Here is a 22,660-nt window from a genome sequence, read left to right as displayed (position 1 = left end):
TTCACTGTTCACTCCCTTTCCTGCACAATACTGAATATGTGAAAGAGGACATGCACCAGCATTAATCCTTCAGGGAAGTACCCTGCTGTTTACCTCACTTCACTGTGAAAATGATCATTTATTACTTCCCTTTGTTTCATAGTTTAACCACTTACTGACCTATGGGAGGCCTTACTTTGCCCCTGAGGAAATTTCCTGAGGCAGAACGGGATGAAGCCAGGCTGATGGCTCGAGGGATGGGTGTCTCCTGGACAGCAGATGCCCATAGTGGAAATGTGGGGTGAAAGTGAGACACGCAAGCAGGGCAGGGGTAGGTTTGTACCTCAGGAATCTGGAAGCTGACAACATGTTTAATTTTCTACATTTTTCCTGTAGCTTCTATTTGGGGCCCAGGTAGATGTTTAGCTCTGGGAGTAAGGAGTCAGGTGGAGAGCTGCTTTCAGACCCTGTTTCACACTGTCTCTAGGGGTACGTCTACACTACAGAGTTATTCCAGATTAGTTTATTCGGGAGTTATTGCTCCAAAATAAGATATTCTGGAATAACGCATCCACACGACAGGAAAGGCCCCAGAGAAGCATTGTTTTTTTTCTGAAATGTTGATTCCGCACAAAATAGAACCTATTTTGGAAATGCTGCTTCCAGGGCCTTAATCTGAAATACTATTTCAACACAACAGCTATGTATTAGAGTAAAAGCTATTCTAGAATATTTTATTTCAAAATATTCCCTTTTCCCTGTCTACTCAGCCCCTATTCCAAAATACCTATATCTGAATAGGAGCTATTCCTTTTAGAATGACCTTTACTAAATTTGAAATAAGCCATTCGCTACTTCAAAATTATTTCATAATAGAGGGTGCGCTGTGGAGACGCTTGCAAAGTTATTTCAGAATAGCATCCATTATTCCCAACTAACTTTGCTGTGTAGACACACCCTAGCTAAGCCACCTCCTCCTTCCACTGTACATCACTGAAAGCACAAAGAACTGATCCTTTCTCCTTAGACCAGTCATGTAAGCTCAGGAAAGAGTGTCTCCATGTCAGGGAGAGGAAGCCCCTGAATTATATATATATATACAAGCTGTGAATCAGCCCTTTGGAAATTTGATTTCTATCCCCAAACTCTGCCTTGGGCAAGTCATGGTACTTTCTTGTGCCTCAGTTTCCAATTTGTAAAATAGGAATAATCATAGCAGTTCAAAGAACCTTGCAAAGTCATTTAATCCAGCACTCACAACAAGAGAAAGTACTATCTAGGCCATCCCTGACAGGTGTTTGTCTAACCTGCCCTGAAGTATCTCCAGTGACTGAGCTTCCACAACCTTCTTATGCAATTTATTTTGGTGGTTAAGCACCCCGACACTTCAGAAGTGTTCCAAAATGTCCAGCCTGAACCTCCTTTGCTGCAATTTAAGTCCACTGTTACTTCTTCTGCTTTATGTCTTAAGAAGAACTTTTCTCCCTCTCCTTGTACCACCTTTTAGGTACTTGAAAATCTAAATATGTCCCATCTCAATCTTCTCTTTTCCAGACTAAGCAAAACCATATTTTTTAATATCTGCTCTCACAGGTAATGTTTTCAAGATTGTAGTCCTTGTTGCTCTTCACAGGACTTTTTCCAATTTCTCCAAATCTTTCCTGAAACGTGACGCCAAGAATTTGGACTCAGTGCTCCAGCTGAGAGTCAGTCAGCATGGGGTACAGCAGAAGAATTACTCGCTACACTCTTGCTTATATATTCCAGCATGATGTTAACTGTCCCTTCCAGGGTGTCACACAGCTCCTTCATATTTAGCTTGTCACTCCAGATCCCGTACAGCAGTATTCCTGTTGTGTTTCTGTGAAAATGATTGTTTCACCCTAAGTGCCGTACTTTGCATTTGTCTTCATAGAACTTCATCCTATTTACCTGAGGCCATTTCTGTAGTTTGTCCAAAAGAATTTGAATTAATATCCTGTCACCCAAGGGATGGCTGAATAGGCAACTTCTTTCCTTCCCTGCTCTGTCAAGGCCTTATGCTGAAGCTAACATCTTAACCTCAGGAAGGCGTTGTGAAGGGTTCCTTAACAAACCAACCAGGTGTGCAGTGCCCCCTTAGTCATAGAGGGTTTCTGCAATGATGTGGATTTCCTTAGCCGTGTGTTTTCAGCTCCTTATTTCCCAAGGAGTGAGACCCTGGGCCACAGTGTGCCAGCTCTAGGCAAAGCCCTGGAAAAAATAGTTAAGTAGGATAATTCCGGCCATGGTTTGGGCAGCTGAGTAGCTTGCTGCTCTGAGAACTGTGCAGCATGTCAGTATAATTGCATCCTGGCTTCTTTTATTAGGACTTTAAAGGTTACAGAGGGAGCCTGGTTTGTAACAAAACCTTTAAAAGGAGCTCAGTGGCTTTCCTCTTAAGTGCTTGATTCTGTTACTCGGACGGAGGAAAAAAATCCTTAACTTGAAATCAGCAAATACAAAAATATCTCACATGAGTGCATAGGTAAGAGATATAACTGGAAACTCCTGGGTCTAATGCATTGATTCTCTCAAACAGTTGGTCAAAAACTACCTTGACTGCATTCAGGACATGAATTTAGCTGCTTTTACAAATTCCAGTTATGCATCTCAGTAAATGCTCGCTATTTTTTTCTTCTGCCTATTCAGTTCCTTTCGTTCGTTCATACAGAATCCTAAACTAAGCTTTAAACATCTTGTGAGTGTGATCTGATGGTTAGCCATGTTAGTCTGTATCTGGGAAAACAACATGGAGTCCTGTAGCTTCTTGCAGACTGGTGGATTTGTTGGGGCGTGGGCTTTCCTGGGTAAGGCCCACTTCATCAGACGATCAGGTGAATCTGATGGAGTGGGTTTTGTCCACAGGGGCTTCTGCCCTAGTGGATCCATTGGTTTTTATGGTGCTGCAGGTCTCCTCATTGTTTTGATAAGTGTGGTGTTTAAAAATAAAAAAGTATTGGATTCCTTATTCCCTAAAGCTCATTACCTTATAAATAAAATTGTTAGCATTTAAGGTGCTTCTGGACTGCTTGCTTTATTTTGTGACACTACAGACTAAATTGACAACTTCTCTGAGTCCCCTTGACAGTGTCTGGTTTTCAAGCCATGCTTTTGTCTTTTCCCTCCTTTGTTGCTGTGTGATACCTACACAAATTACGCTGCTTTTAATGAAATAGCCATGTTGCTAAATGTCAAACAGTGTAACTCCTGCTTCCACCCCCAGTGAGTGGTTTGTGTGTGATCTCACCATGTCAGAACAGGGCAAAGGGCTGGGGAGAGGGGATGCCAAGTACTACCCTAAAGTGCTACAGGGTATCTCCAAGTCAGCTTTTTGCCACTTGACTTGACATGAGGGTAGGGGGGGCAGCCTATTTTGGAGCTGATCTATGAAGAAACTGGTGGAGTGCAGAAGTTGTTCCTGGGGAATATTGTTTGCAATGCTGTCGCTCACACTGAATGTGCCAAGTGAAAGACCATAACGGCTGTGAATGTAGTTTATGATCTGATGCAGCTGGGTCATAACCTCTGGCGTTGGTGGCTAAATGGCTCTCTACAGTCAACAGCATCCCCAAACGAGTGGCTTTCCAGTTGTTCACCGCCCTGAAAATGTGCTGTTTATGGTGACGCTGCAGCAAATCTTTTGTCTTGGGAGCTGCAGGGAGAGAGGGTATGAGAGGAAGATGAGCACCTATGTTTGTCGCTCAATTGCCAGTGTAGACTTCGGGTGCATATAGTCTCGCTGGGAGATTAACCTGGTCAGGGTTGATCTCTGGGGTTCAATTTCACGCGCTTAGTGGGGATGGGCAAAATCAATCTTCTGGGGCTCGACAGTTGGACCTTGTACGTCTCGTAATCACGAGGAGTAAGGGAGCTCGACTGGAAATTCTCCCGTTGACCTCCCTTAGTGAAGACAGACATGTCAATCATATATAGGTCAATCCAGCTATTCGACTGAATTTTAGGCCTAGCGTAGATCTGCCCTCAGCCTAAACAATATTAAAGGGGGAAGGGGAAGCAGATTCTTTCACCTCTGATCTCTTCATTGTGGTCAACAGAGGGGTGAAAGAAAACAGATGTAGATGAATGAGATTTGTGTATGTTGTGATTCTCCTTATAATTTCTCAATGCTAAGAAATAATTTTTTGGCTATTCTTACAGGAAAGATCAAGCTGTGGCTGCCTCAGAAAATGTAGGCCATGATAATCCCCCACAGAAGTATCTGCTGGGCATGTTTGGAATGTGCTTTTCTTGCCAGATTCACAGAGAAGGCTGAGGAAACTAACTCCCTGAAGTTCTCTCACCTGACTACGCATTGACTCCCTGATGACTTATAAAACCTTCCCCTTGGTGTTGGTGTGTGGAGGCTGTATCTGGAGCCTCCATCAGTAGCTGGAGCATCTGTAAAACACCACACATCCCTTCCTGAATTGTGGAACAAGCATCAACCCTAAGGAAAGAGGTCTTACTTGCTGAAAGGCCAATATTCTGCTTTGGAAGAGGAGGCAGCTGTCTGTTAGGCTTAGCCAAAGGAAGACAGTCAGTTGGATGTGGCAGATGTTGTTATAAAGCAGCAGCTCCTCCCTCAGCTCGGAGGGAGTGTCTGTTTTTAGATGAAGGTCACTTTCATGTAGTAACATTATTGAGCAGGTCATGTGTTTTTTCCTGTGGGGCACAGCAGGGTTTGAACAGGCTGGCAAATGGCAGTCTCTCTCAATCCTGTCGATCTCTCAGTCGTCACGAATGTTCTGTTCTTTTCTTCCTTGTTATCCTTCCTAGACCAGGGCCAATGAAATACAGTTAACATTTCTGTTCCAGTGAGTTGAGGCCAGTTGTACCTCTATGTTCTATCACAGCCGAAACTCTCATCAGTTATAGAGAATGCCCCACTGCCTTGTTGGTTATCCTGGGAAGGAGCAAGGCTAAGGGAGTAAACCCTGACAGAAAATCAGGAGGGGAGTCCTAAGGCGGTTCTGTGCCAACTTCTGGCATTGACCTGGCAACTCTTGCAGCTGAGCTGGTACCAGATGTAGAGGTTATCCTCTCCTTTGGACTATATCAGTAAAGCCGAGAGGGGGACACTGGCGTCTGGGCAGCCCAGAGTCTCCATAACAAATGCCCAGGCTCGCGCCTGGAGAGGTGCTCCAGCATCGCTAACAGCATTGAACCAACACGGGAGGTAACAGACACCGGTTATAAGCTCTTGCTCGATTGGCGTAGAGAACGAGCGCCAGGGGTTGCCTCTGACGGTGGGAGAGATCCTCGCATCTCACTGAACAGTCACCGCCCGCCCCAAGCTGGGCAGCCCCCAGCCAGTAGGGTACTGTCCCGCCACAGTTCACCTGCCTTGCTGGGTGCGTGAGGCTTAAGGTTCCCAAACCTGATTTGATCCATAGTCTACGCAGACTGAAGGATGCCTGCTACTGCCTACTACTACCCAAGGCACTTGCAACCCCCGGCAGCTTGGTGTCCTTCACAAACTTTGTAAGTGAACCCTCTCTGTCATTGTCTAAATCTTTGTTTAAAATATGGAATAGAACTGGACCCACAATCGATCCTTCTGGAAACCAACTAATTCTTCCTTTCAGCATGACTGTGCACCATTCATAACTACTTTTTGGGAATGGTTTTCTGAACAATTATGCACCCATTTTGTAGTTGCTGCGTCCACGTTTTATTTCCTGGGTTTGTTTATGAATGATCGTATAAGATAATATTAAAATAAAAGTATAACAATGCTGCCACTTCCTGCCCAGCCACAAGGCTTTTTATTTTGTATTTTTTTTCTCCATTATCTTTCCAGCTACACAAGATAAGCTGACAGGTTTCTAGTTTCCTGGGTTGTCCTTATTTTCCTTTTTTATAGATGGGTGTGATATTTGCCTTTTTCCATCTTCAGGAATCTCTTCCACCTTCCATGACTTTCCAAAAATAATCATTAATGGCTCCTCCACCAGTTCTTTCAGTGTTCTATGACCCATTTCTTCACACCCTGATGATTAGAAGATCTGAGATTTGTCTAATTAATTTTAACTTGCTCTTCCCCTATTTTAGCCTGTGATACTTTACATTGTTACCTTGTTTTCAGTGGCATTCATGAAATTAGGCATTCAGTTCCTACCAGCCATCTTGGGGAAAATCGAGTTAAAGATATGATCAAGCACCTCTGTATTTTGGACATTTCCTGTTATTTTTCACTCCTCACTAAATAATGGCCTCGGCTATACTTGGTCTTTCTCTTTCTTGTTATGCGTTCGTAGTTTATTTTCCTCTTCTCATTTATGTTTCTAGCTTGGGGTGGGCATACTAAGCCAAGTGGGACACATCCAGCCCATTAGAACGTTAATTCTGTCTCGTAATCTTACAGGGGCAGCACGCTGGGATCAAGGCAGGCACTGTACCACTCCTGGAAGTAGCTGGCAGATCCCCACCATGTCTGACTGGCAGGGCTTGGTGGTAGCTGGAACTTTTTTCACATCAGAATGGTAGCCATGTTAGTCTGTACCTTCAAGAACAACAAGAAGTCCTGTGACATCTGATGGACTAACAGATATTTTGGAGCATAAGCTTTCATGGGCAAAGACCTGCTCCATGCATCTGATGGAGCTGGTCTTTGCCCACGAAAACTTACGCTCCAAAATGTCTGTTACTCTACAAGGTGCCACAGGACTTGTTGTTTTTTCTCACATCATGGTTGAGACAATACATACCAGTTCCCTGAGTTTAAAAACCCGCATGCACCTTTTCTTCCTGGTTGGGTTGCCTGTAGTAGACCCTACCATTATATCACCCTTGTTCTTTACTGTTTGTATCAATGGATTATCAGGCCCTCTGACTACTATCCCATGCTTCTCACCCATGTGGGCACTAATGATACCGTGAGGTATGATGCTGAGCAGGTCAAGAGTGACTTCAGGGCTCTGGGGGCACGGGTGAAGGAGTTTGGGGCACAGGTGGTATTCTCCTCAATCCTGCCTGTCAGTGGTAGGGGCCCAGGCAGAGACAGGTGCATCCTAGAGGTGAATGCCTGGCTTCGAAGATGGTGTCACCAGGAAGGCTTTGGCTTCCTTGACCACGGGATGCTATTCCAGGAAGGACTACTGGGCAGAGATGGTGTTCACCTTTCGAGGAGGGAAAAGACCGCATTTGGACACAGACTGGCTAACCTACTAGTGAGGAGGGCTTTAAACTAGGTTCGACGGGGGCAGAGGAGCAAAGCCCACAGGTAAGTGGAGAACATGGAAACCTGGGTGACAGGTCAGAAATGGGAGGCAGCATGGGCAACAATGTCAGAGTAAAAAGAGGGTCAGGGCAAAACAGGGAGGCAAGATCAAATCAATATCTTAGATGCCTGTATACAAATGCAAGAAGTATGGGTAATAAGCAGGAAGAGCTGGAAGTGTTAGTAAACAAATATAAGTATGACATCATTGGCATCACAGAAACTTGGTGGGATAATACACATGATTGGAAGGTTGGTATTGAAGGGTGCAGCCTGGTTAGGAAGGATAGACAGGGAAGAAAGGTGGGAGGTGTTGCTTATATGTTAAAAATGCACACACTTGGACTGAGGTGGAGACAGATGTAGGAGATGGACATGTTGAGAGTCTCTGCGTTAGACTAAGAGGGGTAAAAAACAAGGGTGGTGTCCTGCTAGGCGTCTACTGCAGGCTGCCTAATCAGGTGGAAGAGGTGGATGAGGCTTTTTTTAAACAACTAACAAAGTCAAGCAGGGGCCCAAATTTGGTGGTGATGCGGGACTTCAACTATCCAGATATATGTTAGGAAACTATTACAGAGGGGCACAGACTATCCAGTAAGTTCTTGCATTGTATTGGAGACATTTTTTTATTCCAAAAGGTTGAAAAAGCTACCGGGGGGGAAGCTGTTTTAGATTTGATTTTAACAAATAGGGAGGAATTGGTAGAGAACTTGAAGGTGGAAGGCAGCTTGGGTAAAAGTGATCATGAAATCATACAGTTCACAATCCTAAGGAAGGGTAGAACAGAAAAGAGTAAAATAGAGATAATGGATTTCAGGAGGGCAGATTTTGGTAAACTCAGAGAGCTGGTAGGTAAGGTCCCATGGGAAGCAAAACTGAGGGGAAAAACAGCTGAGGAGAGTTGGCAGTTTTTCAAAGGGACATTATTAAGGGCCCAAAAGCAAGCTATCCTGCTGTGTAGGAAAGATAGAAAATATGGAAAAAGACTGCCTTGGCTTAACCAGGAGATCTTGAATGATCTCAAAATGAAAAAGGAATTGTATAAAAAAAGGAAACAAGGAAAAATTACAAAGGATGAATATAGGCAAACAACACAAGAATGCAGCAGAAAGATTAGAAAGGCTAAGGCACAAAATGAGCTCAAACTAGCTACAGGCATAAAGGGAAACAAGAAGGCTTTTTATAAATATATTAGAAACAAGAGGAAGACCAGGGACAGGTTAGAGCCATTGATGGGTGAGGAGGGAGAAACAGTAACAGGGGACTTGGAAATGGCAGAGATGCTTAATGACTTCTTTGTTTCAGTCTTCACTGAGAAGTCTGATGAGGGAATGTCCAACATAGTGAATGCTAGTGGGAAAGGGGTAAGGTTAGAAGTTGAAATAAAAAAAGAACAAGTTAAAAATCACTTAGGAAAATTAGATGTCTGCAAGTCACCAGGGCCTGATGAAATGCACCCTAGAATACTCAAGGAGCTGATAGAGGAGGTATCTGAGACTTTATTTATCATCTTTGGAAGATCATTGGAGACAGGAGAGATTCCAGAAGACTGGAAAAGGGCAAATATAATGTCCACCTATAAAGAGGGGAATAAGACTAACCCAGGAAACTACAGGCCAGTCAGCTTAATTTCAGTGCCAGGAAAGGTAATGGAGCAGGTAATTAAAGAAATCATCTGCAAGCACATGGAAGGTGGTAAGGGAATAGCAAACAGCCAGCATGGGTTTGTAAAGAATAAATCTTGTTAAACTAATCTGATAGCTTTCTTTAATAGGATAACGAGCCTTGTGGATAGGGGAGAAGCAGTAGATGTGGTATACCTAGACTTTAGTAAAGCATTTCATATAGTTTCACATGATACTCTTATCAAAAAACGAGGCAAATACAATTTAGATGAGGCTGCTATGAGGTGGGTGCATAACTGGCTGGATAACCGTACTCAGAGAGTAGTTCTTAATGGTTCTCAATCCTGCTGGAAAAGTATAAAAAGTTGGGTTCTGCAGGGGTCTGTGTTAGGACCGGTTCTGTTCAATGTCTTCATCAATGATTTAGATATTGGCATAGAAAGTACACTTATTGAGTTTGCAGATGATACCAAGTTGGGAGGGGTTGCAACTGCTTTGGAGGACAGGGTCACAATTCAAAATGATATGAATAAATTGCAGAAATGGTCTGAGGTAAACAGGATGAAGTTTAATAAGGACAAATACAAAGTGCTCCACTTAGGAAGGAACAATCAGTTTCACACATACAGAATGGGGAGAGACTGTCTAGGAACGACTACAGCAGAAAGGGACCGAGGGGTTATAGTGAACCACAAGCTAAATATGAGTCAACAGTGTGATGCTGTTGCAAAAAAAGCAAACATGATTCTGGGATGCATTAACAGGTGTGTTGTGAACAAGACACGAGAAGTCATTCTCCTGCTCTGCTCTGTGCTGGTTAGGCCTCAGCTGGAGTATTGTGTCCAGTTCTGGGCACTGCACTTCAAGAAAGATGTGGAAAAACTAGAGAGGGTCCAGAGAAGAGCGACAAGAATGATTAAAGGTCTAGAGAACGTGACCTATGAAGAAAGGCTGAAAGAATTGGGCTTGTTTAGTTTGGAAAAGAGAAGATTGAGGGGAGACATATTAGCGGTTTTCAGGTATCTAAAAGGGAGTCGTAAGGAGGAAGGAGAAAACTTGTTCTTCTTGGCCTCTGAGGGTAGAACAAGAGGCAATGGACTTAAACTGCAGCAAGGGAGGTTTAGGTTGGACATTAGGAAAAAGTTCCTAACTGTCAGGGTGGTCAAACAGTGGAATAAATTGTCAAGGGAGGTTGTGGAATCTCCATCGCTGGAGATATTTAAGAACAGGTTAGATAGATGTCTATCAGGGATGGTTTAGATAGTACTTGGTCCTGCCATTGAGGCAGGGGGCTGGACTCGATGGCCTCTCAAGGTCCCTTCCAGTCCTAGTGTTCTATGATTCTGTGAATACTGAAACATCCCTGCTTGACCTGGTCTGGAAATGACCTTTTCAGAGAGGAAATTTTGCATGCAAACAGACTTTTCTGTGGGTACATAACTGGCTGGATAATCATACTCAAAGAGTAGTTCTTAATGGTTCTTTATCCTTCTGGAAAAGTATAACTAGTGGGGTTCTGCAGGGGTCTGTTTTAGGACCAGTTCTGTTCAATATCTTCATCAACAATTTAGATATTGACATAGAAAGTACACTTGTTAAGTTTGCAGATGATACCAAGCAGGGAGGGGCTGCAACTGCTTTGGAGGATAGGGTCATAATTCAAAATGATCTGGATAAGTTGGAGAAATGGTCTGAGGTAAACAGGGTGAAGTTTAATAAGGACAAATGCAAAATGCTCCACTTGGGAAGGAACAATCAGTTTCACATGTACATATGAACAGGAGGCAGCCAGACAACAATCCAACACCACATTTTATAGACCTCTCTCCGCTGATCCAACTTTGGAATTCCAAAGGAAATTACAACAACTACTGAAGGAACTCCCTGCTGCTACTCGAGACCTCATAGCTCAGACACACCATCTAAGCCGCAGCCTGGATTATTCTACTTACTTCCCAAAATCCACAAACCTGGAAACCCTGGACACCCTAACATTTCAGGTATTGGCACCCTTACCACCGGACTATCCAGTTACGTGGACTCTCTCCTCAAACCCTATGCCACCAGCTCCCAGCTATATCTGAGATACCACCGACTTCCTGAGGAAATTACAAAACATCGGAAAAGTTCCTGATAACGCCATCCTTGCCACTATGGATGTAGAAGCTCTGTACACTAATATTCCACATAAAGACAGATTACAAGCAATCAGGAATACCTTCCCTGATGCCACCACAGCCAATCTGGTGTCTGACCTCTGTAACTTTGTTCTCACACACAATTATTTCTGTTTTGGGGACAATTTATACCTCCAGATTAGTGGAACTGCTATGGGCACCTGCATGGCCCCACAATATGCTAATATATTTGTGGCTGACCTGGAACAACGATTCCTCAGCTCTCATCCCCTATTACCACTACTCTACTTAAGATACATTGATGACATCTTTATGATTTGGACCCATGGTACAGAGGCTCTAGAGGAATTCCGCAGAGACTTTAACAATCTACACCCCACCATCAACTTATGCCTCGATTACAACATGCAAGAGATACATTTCCTGGACACTACAGTACTAATCAAGGATGGCCTGATCAGTACCTCACTGTACCGAAAACCTACTGATCGCTATACTTATCTACACCCTTCTAGTTTCCATCCTGCACACGTGACTAGATCCATTGTTTACAGTCAAGCTTTTAGGTGCAATCGCATTTGCTCTGATGCAACTGACAGAGACCAAAAACTACAAGAACTTTACCAAATATTCATAAACCTGAATTACCCACCGGGAGCAGTAAAAAAACAAATCGACAGGTCCAGACGAATACCCAGAGACCAGCTACTCCAAGATCGGCCCAAAAAAGCCAAGAACAGAACACCACTGGTCATCACCTACAGCCCCCAACTCAGACCACTGCAACGAATTATTAAAGACCTACAACCTATCCTTAATCAGGATGCCACACTCCAGAAGGCCCTGGGTGACATTCCTGTCCTCTCCTGCAGACAACCTCCCAACCTCATGAGGATCCTTACTAACAGCCACAGTCTATACCCCAGGAATACCAGTCCTGGAACCTTTCCCTGCAACAAAGCCCACTGCCAGCTTTGTCCACATATCTTCTCTGGAAATACCATCACTGGACCTAACCAGGTTACTCACAGAATCACGGGCACTTTCTCGTGCTCTTCTACTAACATCATATATGCCATCATGTGCCAACAATGCCCAGATGCTTTGTATATTGGACAGACTTCTAACTCGCTTAGACAAAGGGTCAATGGGCAAAAAACAGACATCAAAACACTCCAGATCCACAAACCAGTTAGTCAACATTTTAATGGAATGGGGCATTCTGTCAATGACCTAAAGGTATGTGTGTTACTGAAAAGGAATTTTCGCACAGTTTTGGAAAGAGAATCATCTGAGCTGGCTTTTATATTCAAATTCGGCACATTAACACGTGGTTTAAATAGCGATGGGAACTTTCTGAGTCACTATAGGGGCTCGTCTGCATACTTGGCTCAATCTAATTCTTGACCTTCCCCCCAACACCTCCACTCTCTGATTTGCTCACCTTGATTATCTTTTTCTGATTTGTCCTCCTTGCTTACTGTTTTTGGTTCTCTGTGCCTTAAATATTGACTCTGTTCTGGTCTGGCTATGATCTGAAGAAGTGGGTCTGTCCCACAAAAGCTCACCTAATAAACCATTTTGCTAGTCTTTAAAATGCTACTTGACTGCTTTTTGTTTTGAGAATGGGGAGAAACTGTCTAGGAATGACTACAGCAGAAAGAGATCTAGGGGTTATAGTGGACCACAAGCTAAATATGAGTCAACAGTGTGATGCTGTTGCAGAAAGAGCAAACATGATTCTGGGAGGCATTAACAGGTGTTCTGAGAACAAGACACGAGAAGTCATTCTTCTGCTCTACTCTGCGCTGGTTAGGCCTCAGCTGGAGTATTTTGTCCATTTCTGGGCACCGCAGTTCAAGAAAGATGTGGAAAAATTAGAGAGGGTCCAGAAAAGAGTGACAAGAATGATTAAAGGTCTAGAGAATGTGACTTATGAAGAAAAGCTGAAAGAATTGGGCTTGTTTAGTTTAGAAAAGAGAAGATTGAGGAAGGACATGATAGCGGTTTTCAGGTATCTGAAAGGGTGTCATAAGGAGGAGGGAGAAAACTTTTTCTTCTTGGCCTCCGAGGATAGAACAAGAGGCAATGGACTTAAACTGCAGCAAGGGAGGTTTAGGTTGGACATTAGGAAAAAGTTCCTAACTGTCAGGGTGGTCAAACAGTAAAAAAAATTGCCAAGAGAGGTTATGGAATCTCCATCGCTGGAGATATTTAAGAACAAGTTAGATAGATGTCTATCAGGGATGGTTTAGACAGTACTTGGTCCTGTCATTAGGACAGGGTGCTGGACTTGATGACCTCTCAAGGTCCCTTCCAGTCCCAGCAATCTATGATTCTAGTATTCTAAGTGCATGGGAAAGATGTCACTTCGCAACAATGTCCAGACCATCCCCTAACCCTTCTTTCAGTTTAAAAGTTTTATTCCATTTGCAGCCTTGAAGAGTCAGGCATTGCCCACAGCCCTTGGAAGCCACAGGCCCCAATCCAAAAGACTGACTGACTGATTTCCTTTGACAACTCACACTGCAATATAAAGATATAAGAGGAGATGACAGGTCCTTTTCCAGGCCACTGGCTAAATACAAACAGAGAGCTAGACATGCTAGTCTGTATTCTACCAAAACAAAAAAGCAGTCCAGTAGCACTTTAACAAAATAATTTATTAGGTGATGAGCTTTTGTGGGATGGACCCACTTCTTCAGACCATAGTCATACCAGAACAGACTCAATATTTAAGGCACAGAGAACAAAAAAGAGTAATCAATGTTGGCAAATCAGAAAAATATTATCAGGGTGAGCAAATCAGAGACCGGGTGGGCAGAAGGGGGGACAAGACCCCCTATAATGACCCAGAAAATTCCCATCCCGCTTCAAACCACATGTTCATGTGTCAAATTTGAATATAAAAGAGAGTTCAGCAGCCTCGCTTTCCAAACTGCTGTGAAAATTCCTCTTCAGTAAAACGCAGACTTTCAGGTCATTAACAGAATGGCCCACTCCATTAAAGTGTTGACTGACAGGTTTGTGAATTAGGAGTGCTTTTATGTCTTTTTTATGCCCATTAATTCTTTGTCTAAGAGCGTTTGAAGTCTGTCCAATATACAAAGCATGTGGGCATTGTTGGCACATGATGACATATATGATGTTAGTTGAGGAACATGAGAATGTGCTCATGATTCTGTGAATAACCTGGTGAGGTCCAGTGATGGTATCACCAGAATAGATATGTGGACAAAGTTTGCAACGGACCTTGTTGCAAGGAAAAGTTCCAGGACTGGTGCTCCTGAGGTATAGACTGTGGTTGTTGGTGAGAATCCTCATAAGGTTGTGAGGTTGTCTGTAGGAGATAGCAGGTTTGTCAGCTAGGGCCTTCTGGAGTGTGGCATCCTGATTAAGGATGGGTTGTAGGTCTTTAATAATGTGTTGCAGTGGTTTGAGTTGGAGGCTGTAGGTAATGACCAGCGGTGTTCTGTTCTTGGCTTTTTTGGGCCTATCTTGGAGTAGCTGGTCTCTGGGTATTTGTCTGGCCCTGGCAACTTTTTTTTTTTTATTTCTCCTGGTGGGTAATTCAGGTTTATGAATATTTGGTAAAGATCTTGTAGTTTTCAGTCTGTGTCAGTAGGATCAGAGCTAATGAGATTATACCTAAGGGCTTGACTGTAAACAATGGATCTAGTTATGTGTGTAGGATGGAAGCTAGAAGCATGAAGGTAAGTAGAGTGCGGTACTGATCAGACCATCCTTGATTTGTACTGTAGTGTCCAGGAAATGTATTGCTCACGGGGAGTAGTCGAGGCATTAGTTGATGGTGAGGTGCAGATTGTTAAAGTCTCTGTGAAATTCTTCTAGAGTCTCTATACCATGGGTCCAAATCATAAAGATGTCATCAATGTATCGTGAGTAGAGGAGGGGTAAAAGGGGACGAAAGCTGAGGAATCGTTGTTCCAGGTCAGCCATGAATATATTAGCATATTGAGGCTAAATGCATTTTGACTTGCCCAGGTATATGGAAAGATGTAATGTTCATTCAACAAGCTACTCCAAACTCCTCCAACAAAACCTTATCTGACACAACTCCTAGTTCACACTGTGCCCCTGGAGAAGACTTGAAAGATCGTCTTGCGAATCTCCTTCATTTTCACACTGTAAACAATGGGGTTTAACACAGGGGGGACAAAGAGGTAGATATAGGACATAAGAATATGTACCAGCAGAGGGGCATTTTTCCCAAATCTATGCAGAACAGAGACAGCACTTGTTGGGACATAAAAGAGTAAGATTGCACAGATATGGGAGACGCAGGTGTTCAAGGCAGTGAGGCGCTGCTCCTTGGAGGTAATATTTAAAACAGTTTTAAGAATCTTAATGTAAGAGAGGATGATGAACAGGGAGTCTAAGCCGTAAGTGATGAGAAGGGCACTGAATCCATAGATGTTATTTACAGTTGTATCTGCACACGCCAACGTCATCAGATTGGGATGCAAGCAGTAGGCATGGGACAGGACATTGCTTTTGCATATTGGCAGCCGTTTAATAAGAAAGGGCAAAGGGAAGATCATACTGGCACTTTTAATGACAATGGCCAGCCCGATTCTCAGGATTGTGGTGGGAGTCAAGATGGCTGCATAGTGCAGTGGGTTACAGATGGCAACAAAGCGGTCGAACGACATGGCCAGTAAAATCCCCGACTCCATGAAGGAGAAGAAGTGAACGAAAAACATCTGGGACAGGCAGGCATCAAACTTGATGTTTGTGAAACAAAAGAAGAAGGTGGCCAGCACGGTGGGAAGGGTTGACAGAGACATACCAAGGTCATTGATTGACAACATGCAAATGAACAAATACATGGGCCGATGGAGCTGCCGGTCTGCCCAGACAATGCAGAGAACAAGGCAGTTCCCGACGACGGCAGTGATGTACAAAACTATGAACAGGACCGCGATCCAGTGGTAAACAGCTTCCTGGCCCGGGAACCCTGTCAGCTGGAGAGTTGCGGGCTGGAATCTGGTGCTATTGAAATCTGTCATGATGAGATGCCACTGTCCCGGCCAGCACCGAACACTTTGGGCAAATGGAGAATGAACCTGTGAGTTACCTCGTGACTAGGTGACAGGGAAGAGATCTGCAGTTCTGCAGTCAGAATCCCAGATCACAAGAGCCCTCTGTTATAGATTCACAAGAAATGGAACTGGAAGAGATCTCAGGAGGTCATCAAGGCCAGTCCTCTCAACTCACGGCCGATCACGTACCATCTAGGTCCTCTATCACAGATGTTCATCTCACCTGCTCCTAAAAATGTCCAATGATGTGACAGATGGGTTTGTACTACCCTTTTCTAGACATCCCAGCCATCCATATAACTAAATTACCATACACTTAAGCAATTACCATAGTCTGTTGCCCCCTGAAAATCTCGGGGAAGTGTTGGCCAGTACCCAGGTGAAATGATGGGAAGAGAGACTGAAGTTTGAATTGGGAGTGGTAATTGGCCCAGCAGTCTTTTCTGTGGCCAGAGCTAATAATAAATGAGGCAGGAAAGATGTTTTGGATTTTTTTCTGTAACATCCGTACCCAGAAGACGCTGAATCTTGGGACAACAGGCCCTGTGAACAGGAAGTCAGATGCAATCAGGTTTCTCTTAGGGGTTGCAGAAGGAGTTGGTTTGAGGGACTTCACAGGTTAATTTCTGTATCATCTGATGACATCTCAGGCCAGATTTATGTACCACACCTCCCCCATACCCAGTATCTTTAAAAGTGTATCCAAGAGAAACAATTCTCTGTGCTTCAAGCTACCTTTAATCAGTGGCTCTGTATCAGCTACCAAGTAGGTGTGCTCACCAAATAGGTCTTCTTTGTTTTCTTAATAAAACAACCTTTTTAAAACTGAGTCCTGTGTCCCAGAAGGCAGGACATTCTGTGTGCACAAGCCTATTACTGGAAGGTCAGCTGCTAAGAGATCGCAATTTCTTTTCACTCGCTGTAATGAAAGGGGGTTAAGAGCCTGGGGTTATTCCACGGAGAGGCATTGCAAATATGTCATCCTGGTTCTCAATGAGGGTTTTGTTTTTGGGAATGGCAGTGCATCACCCACGGTCAGGGACTCTGCCATCTTGGAGAGACTTTTTTTTTTTAAACTTTATTTTATTTTAAGCATAAGCCTCTAGTGTCTGGGTATTTAAAAGTTCTTACAGACCTCAACCTTCAGCAATCAAAGTACCAGCGGTGGGGATCAGACTTGATAGGTGGAGATTCCACAAGCTCATTGGGCAATTTATTCCTGGGATTAACCACCCTGATAGTCAGAAAGCTTTTCCTAGTATCCAGCCTAAACCACCCTGGCTGCAGTTTAAGCCCAGCGCTTCTTGTCCTCTCATCAGAGGTAAAGGAGAATAATTTGTTCTCCCTTCTCATGGTAATAGTTATTTAGGTTTATGAAGGCTATTATCATGCCCCCTCTCAGTTTTCTCTATTCCAAACTAAATAAATCCAGTTCTTCCAGTCTTCTCTTGAAGTCTCATTTCCTAGGCCTTTAATCATTGTTGCTCTTCCCTGGACCTTTTTCCAATTTCTTGTAGAATCATCGAATTGTATGGTGGGAAGAGACCTGAGGAGGTCATCGAGTTCAGCCTCCTGCCCAAAGTAGCATTAACCCCAACTAAATATCCCACCAGGAATTTGTCAAGGTACAATATGAAAACCTGTAGACATGGAGATTCCACACTCTCTCTATATAACACACTCTAGTGCTTCACCTTCCTAGTGAAATTGCTTTTCCTAATATCCAACCTAGATCTCCCAGCAGTAACTTAAGACCATTGCTCCTAGTTCTGTCATCCATCACTACTGAGAACAGCCTCTTCCTATCCTTTGCAGAATCTCCCCACTCCTTCAGAAAGCTGAAGGCTGCAATCAAATCGCCCCTCAGTCTTCTCTTCCACAAACTAAATAAGCACAAATACTTCATCTTTTTCTTGTGGGTCATGTGCTCCAGCCCCCTAATCATTTTATTGCCCTCTGCTGGACTCTCTCCAATGCACCCCCATCCTTTCTACACTGGGGGGCCAAGAAATCGACACAATGCTCCAGATGAGCCTTCACCAGCACTGAATAGAGGGGAATAATAGCTACTCAAATCTGCTGGAAATGTTCCTCCTAATGCACCCCATTATGACATTTTCACTCTTGGCTACAAGGGCACACTTGTGACTCATATGCAGCCTCTCATCCACCATAAATCCCAAGTCCTTTTCTGCTGCACTGCTACTTAGCCAGCCAATCCCCAGCCTGTAAATATGCTTAGGATTCTTGCATCCTAAGTGCAGGACTCTGCTCAGTCCTCATTGAACCTCATCAGCTTTCTTTTGGCCCAATCCTCCCATTTGTCTACTTTACTCTGGATCCTACCCTTCTCTTCAACATACCTGTACCCCCAGCTTTGTGTCATCTGCAAATTTGCTGAGGGCACAATCCATTCCCTCATCCAGGTAATTAATAAAGATATTAAAAAATACCAGCCTTTGGGCATTCCATATGAACCTGGCTGCCAATTAGATATGAAGCCACTGATCACTGCCCATTGGTCTCTACCATCTAGAAGCTTTCTATCCACCTTGGAGTCCATTTATCAAATCCGTGCTTCCTTAATTTGCAGGCAAGAATATTGTAGGAGATTGTATAAAAAAAGTTTGCTAAAGTCAAAGTATATCACATCCATTGTCTTCCCCATGTCCTCACAGATAGCTACCTCATTATAGAAGCTAATCACTTTGGTCACACGTGACTTGCCTTTGGTGAATCCACATTAACTGTTTCTGATTCGTTCTTCCCTCTTCTAAGTGCTGCAAATAGGATTCCTTGAGGATCTACTCCATGATTTTGCTGGGGACTGGGGTAAGATAAACCAACCTATAGTGGCCTGGATTGTCCTTTCCTTTTTTAAAGATGGACACTACATTTGCCCTTTTCCAGTCTTCCTGGACCTCTCCTGAATTTTCAAAGATAATAAACAAAGGCTTAGCAATGACATTTGCCAACTCCCTCAGTACCCCTGGGTGTATTAAATCTGGATTCATGGTGTTGTGCATGTCTCGCTTTTCTAAATAGCTTTTCTAATAAACTTCTTAACCTGTTCATTCCCCAATGAGGGCTGCCCACCTCCTTCCCATACTGCATTGCCTAATGCACTACACTGAGAGCTGATCTTTTCCATGAAGACAGAGGCAAAAAAAGCATTGAGTTCTTTCCCACATCATCTATCCAAGGTTGCCTTCCTCATTAAGTACCAGCTCCCACAGCCCACCTTCTTACTGTTAACATGCCTGTAGTAAACTTTCTTGTTACCCTTCACTTTCATTGTTAGCTGCATTTCCAATTGTGCTTTGGCCTTCCTGATTTCTACTTATTGCTTGTACTCCAAGTTGAGTATCAGCCACCTATGCGTATCCTCCTCTTCACAATGTCTCCAGGAAAAACTTATATCTGACTCCAGGAGTACCCAGTTGTATTCCTTGAATCTCAGTAAATCTTCTCCATGTTATCCGAGGTCTTCCTCTTTTGTGTTTTCCTTGTGAGTTCCATTTGACTGCTTGACGGACTAAGCTGGATGATGGTTTTCTGAGGGTGTGGCCTAGCCATCCCCATTTTCTTCTCTTGATTTGAACATCAATTGGCCCTTCTCATGCTCTGTTCCAAAACCCCCATTTGTGATCAAGCCTTGCCTTTTGATGTGAAGGATGTACCTCAGGCATCTGTTTATGAATGCCTGTAGCTTGTGGTTTGAAGACTTTTTAGTGCACCTGATCTCACATCCATACAAGAACACCCTCTTCACATTGGTGTTGAAGATCCAAGCGTTTGTCTTCATAGATACTATTTGTGAACACCAAATTGAACGGATGGTCTTGAATGCAGCTTACAGACTAACCGATATTTTGAAGCTTAAGCTTTTGTTGGCAAAAACCTGCTTCGTCAGATGCATGAGCGTCAAGCTGTTAGGAATATTATCCCTAATAAGACCAAGGTACAAATGGTGGTGGAGCTTTGTTACTTTGTCCACACCCACAACTATTTCAGATTTGAGGACAATTTATATCGTTAAATCAGTGGCACTGCTATGGGCACCCACATAACCCCACAGTATGCCAACATTTTTATGGCTGACCTGGAACAACACTTCCTCAGCTCTCATCCCCTAGACCCCTCCTCCACTTGCACTACATTGATGATTTGTTCATCTTCATCATCTGGACCCATGGGAAAGAGGCTCTTGAAGAGTTCCACCGTGATTGCAACAGTTTACACCCCACCATCACCGTCAGCCTGGACCAGTCCACACAAGAGATCCACTTCCTGGATACTACAGTGCAGATGAGAGATGGCCACGTAAATACCACCCTATACCGAAAACCCACGGACCGCTGTGCTTATCTACACGCCTCCAGCTTCCACCCAGGGCACACTACACAATCCATTGCTTACAGCCAGGCACCAAGGTACAACCGCCTTTGCTCCAATCCCTCAGACAGAGAGAAACATTTACAAGACCTCAAACTACAATACCCACCTAAGGAAGTGAGGAAACAGATTGACAGAGACAGACGGGTATCCAGAAGCCACCAGCTACAAGACAGGCCCAACAAGGAAAACAAGAGAATGGCACGGGCCATCCCATACAGCCCCCAGCTAAAACCTCTCCATTGCATCATCAGTGATCTGCAACCCATCCTGGACAAGTCCTTCGCTTTCACAGACCTTGCGAGGCAGGCCAATACTTGCCTGTAGACAGCCTGCCAACCTTAAACAAATCCCTACCAGCAACTGTAGACCACAACACAGTAACTCTAAACCCGGAACCGATCCCTCCAACAAACCTCGCTGCCAACTCTGCTCACATATCTACATGCACATCTACTAACATAATATATGATATCATGTGCCAGCAATGCCCCACTGCAATTTACATTGGCCAAACTGGACAGTCTCTATGTAAAAGAATAAATGGACATAAATCAGACATGAAGAATGGTAACATACAAAAAACTTCTAAGAAAACACTTCAGTCTCCCTGGACACCCAGCAACAGATTTAAAAGTAGCAGTCCTACAAAAAAAAATGCAAAGAGAAATTTCTGAGCTGCTATTCACTGGTAAATTTGACTCCATCAACCAAGGACTGAACAGAGACTGAGCGTGGTTGTCCCATTACAAAAGCAGTTTCTCTGCTCTTGATGGTCACACCTCCACATTAGCAACTGCCAGTGGGCCACATTTCCCCTGACTGAATGGACTTCATTTCTCCTCTCTTGATGTTCACCACTCCACATGAACTGCTGATAATGGACTACATCCTCCGTGACTGAACAGACCTTGTCAGCTCTGGCCCTCCCCTGGACACAGACTCCCTCTTTAAACCCTCCTCTGAATTCTGCCACCTCCCCTCCCTCACTCATGCATCTGATGAAGCGGGTCTTTGCCCACGAAAGCTTATGCTCCAAAATATTGGTTAGTCTATAAGGTGCCACAAGACTTCTTGTTGTTTTTGAAAATACAGACTAACATGGCGACCTCTCTCATACTTGAATGCAGCTGTTGCTTTCCTATCCTGGAACTGCTATCCTTGCTCATTACTCCCCTGCATTCTCAAGCAATATATTTATACCCCTCCTGGGTCACCTAGCCAAGTTTCCACTTGTTATATGTATCCCTTTTTGAGTTTAAGTTGATTTCCCTGGTAAGCTAAGCTGGTTGCCTACCATGTTTGATTTTCTTACTGCACAGCAGGACAGTTTGCTTCTGTGCTTTCAATAAGGTTTCTTAAAATACTACCTGTTGCCCTGGACTCCTATCCTCTTCATATTAGCTTCATCGTGGGACCCGGACCACCAATTCTCAGAGGGAGATGAAGTCTGCTCTTCTGAAATCCAGGGTCTGTATTTCACTGCTCACCTTTCTTCCTTCTGTGAGGATCCTTGCTGAGCAGACCAACTTCTTAGCTGATCTGTCCAGAGGAAATTTGCCTGAAACCAGCTAACAATGCAGGAGCAGAATTTCAGCAGCGCAGCTGAGCGAAGAGAAACATGTTCGGCTTTGCTGGGCTCGTATGTCCTCCTGAACCTCACCCCAGGGGGGTCGGATAATTACCCCAACCCTTTTGCCCCTCCCCCACACTCACTTGCATTACCTTGGACTCACCGGGGAGGACAAAACGATGATTTTCACCATGGAAGGAAAGAGCCCCTGGGCCCAGGCTGCCTGGATCGTGCACCGCAGACTGCCCGGCTGGGGGCGTATTTATACGCTCTCCCTGCAGCAGCTTCTGGGAGGTCAGAAGCCCCTGGAGACACAGGCTGAGGCTGAGGTGTGAACAGGGACTAAGCAGGCAGAAAAGCTACTTACAGGAGCTAATTGCCCCAGCTTGTGCTGTTTCCAGCCATTATCTTGCGTAGGGACATAACAGCAGCCCGACTGAGTAAGAGCAATTCCATCCAGCCCAGGGCCCTGTCATCTGACATTGGCAATTTATCAAGTGCTCCTTGCCCTATTGCCCAGTCCCAGCTCCAGCACTCAGAGTCAGGAGCACTGGCGTAGGAAGGTGCGTCCCTGACCACCCTGGTCAATAGTCCCAGGGAACTTTTCCATATCTTAGAATCATAGAATCATAGAACACGAGGACTGG

At 44.1% G+C, this 22,660-nt stretch overlaps 1 protein-coding gene across 1 annotated transcript; it reads right to left on the bottom strand.

Annotated features, from left to right (window-relative positions):
• Positions 1-15,067: 15,067 nt before the first annotated feature.
• LOC142002462 (olfactory receptor 51I1-like) lies at positions 15,068-16,012 on the bottom strand. Its single transcript, XM_074978607.1, has one exon. The coding sequence runs from the start codon at positions 16,010-16,012 to the stop codon at positions 15,068-15,070; it is 945 nt and encodes a 314-aa protein (XP_074834708.1).
• Between the last annotated feature and the right edge of the window lie 6,648 nt (positions 16,013-22,660).

The sequence above is a fragment of the Carettochelys insculpta genome, chromosome 1 (genome assembly GCF_033958435.1).
Source record: "Carettochelys insculpta isolate YL-2023 chromosome 1, ASM3395843v1, whole genome shotgun sequence".
NCBI classification, from domain to species: Eukaryota; Metazoa; Chordata; order Testudines; family Carettochelyidae; genus Carettochelys; species Carettochelys insculpta.
This window is presented reverse-complemented; position numbering and strand designations above follow the sequence as displayed.

Bases quoted from the DNA above. Each gene is read 5' to 3' on its own strand.
- LOC142002462 (XM_074978607.1), bottom strand. From the start codon at position 16,012: ATGACAGATTTCAATAGCACCAGATTCCAGCCCGCAACTCTCCAGCTG.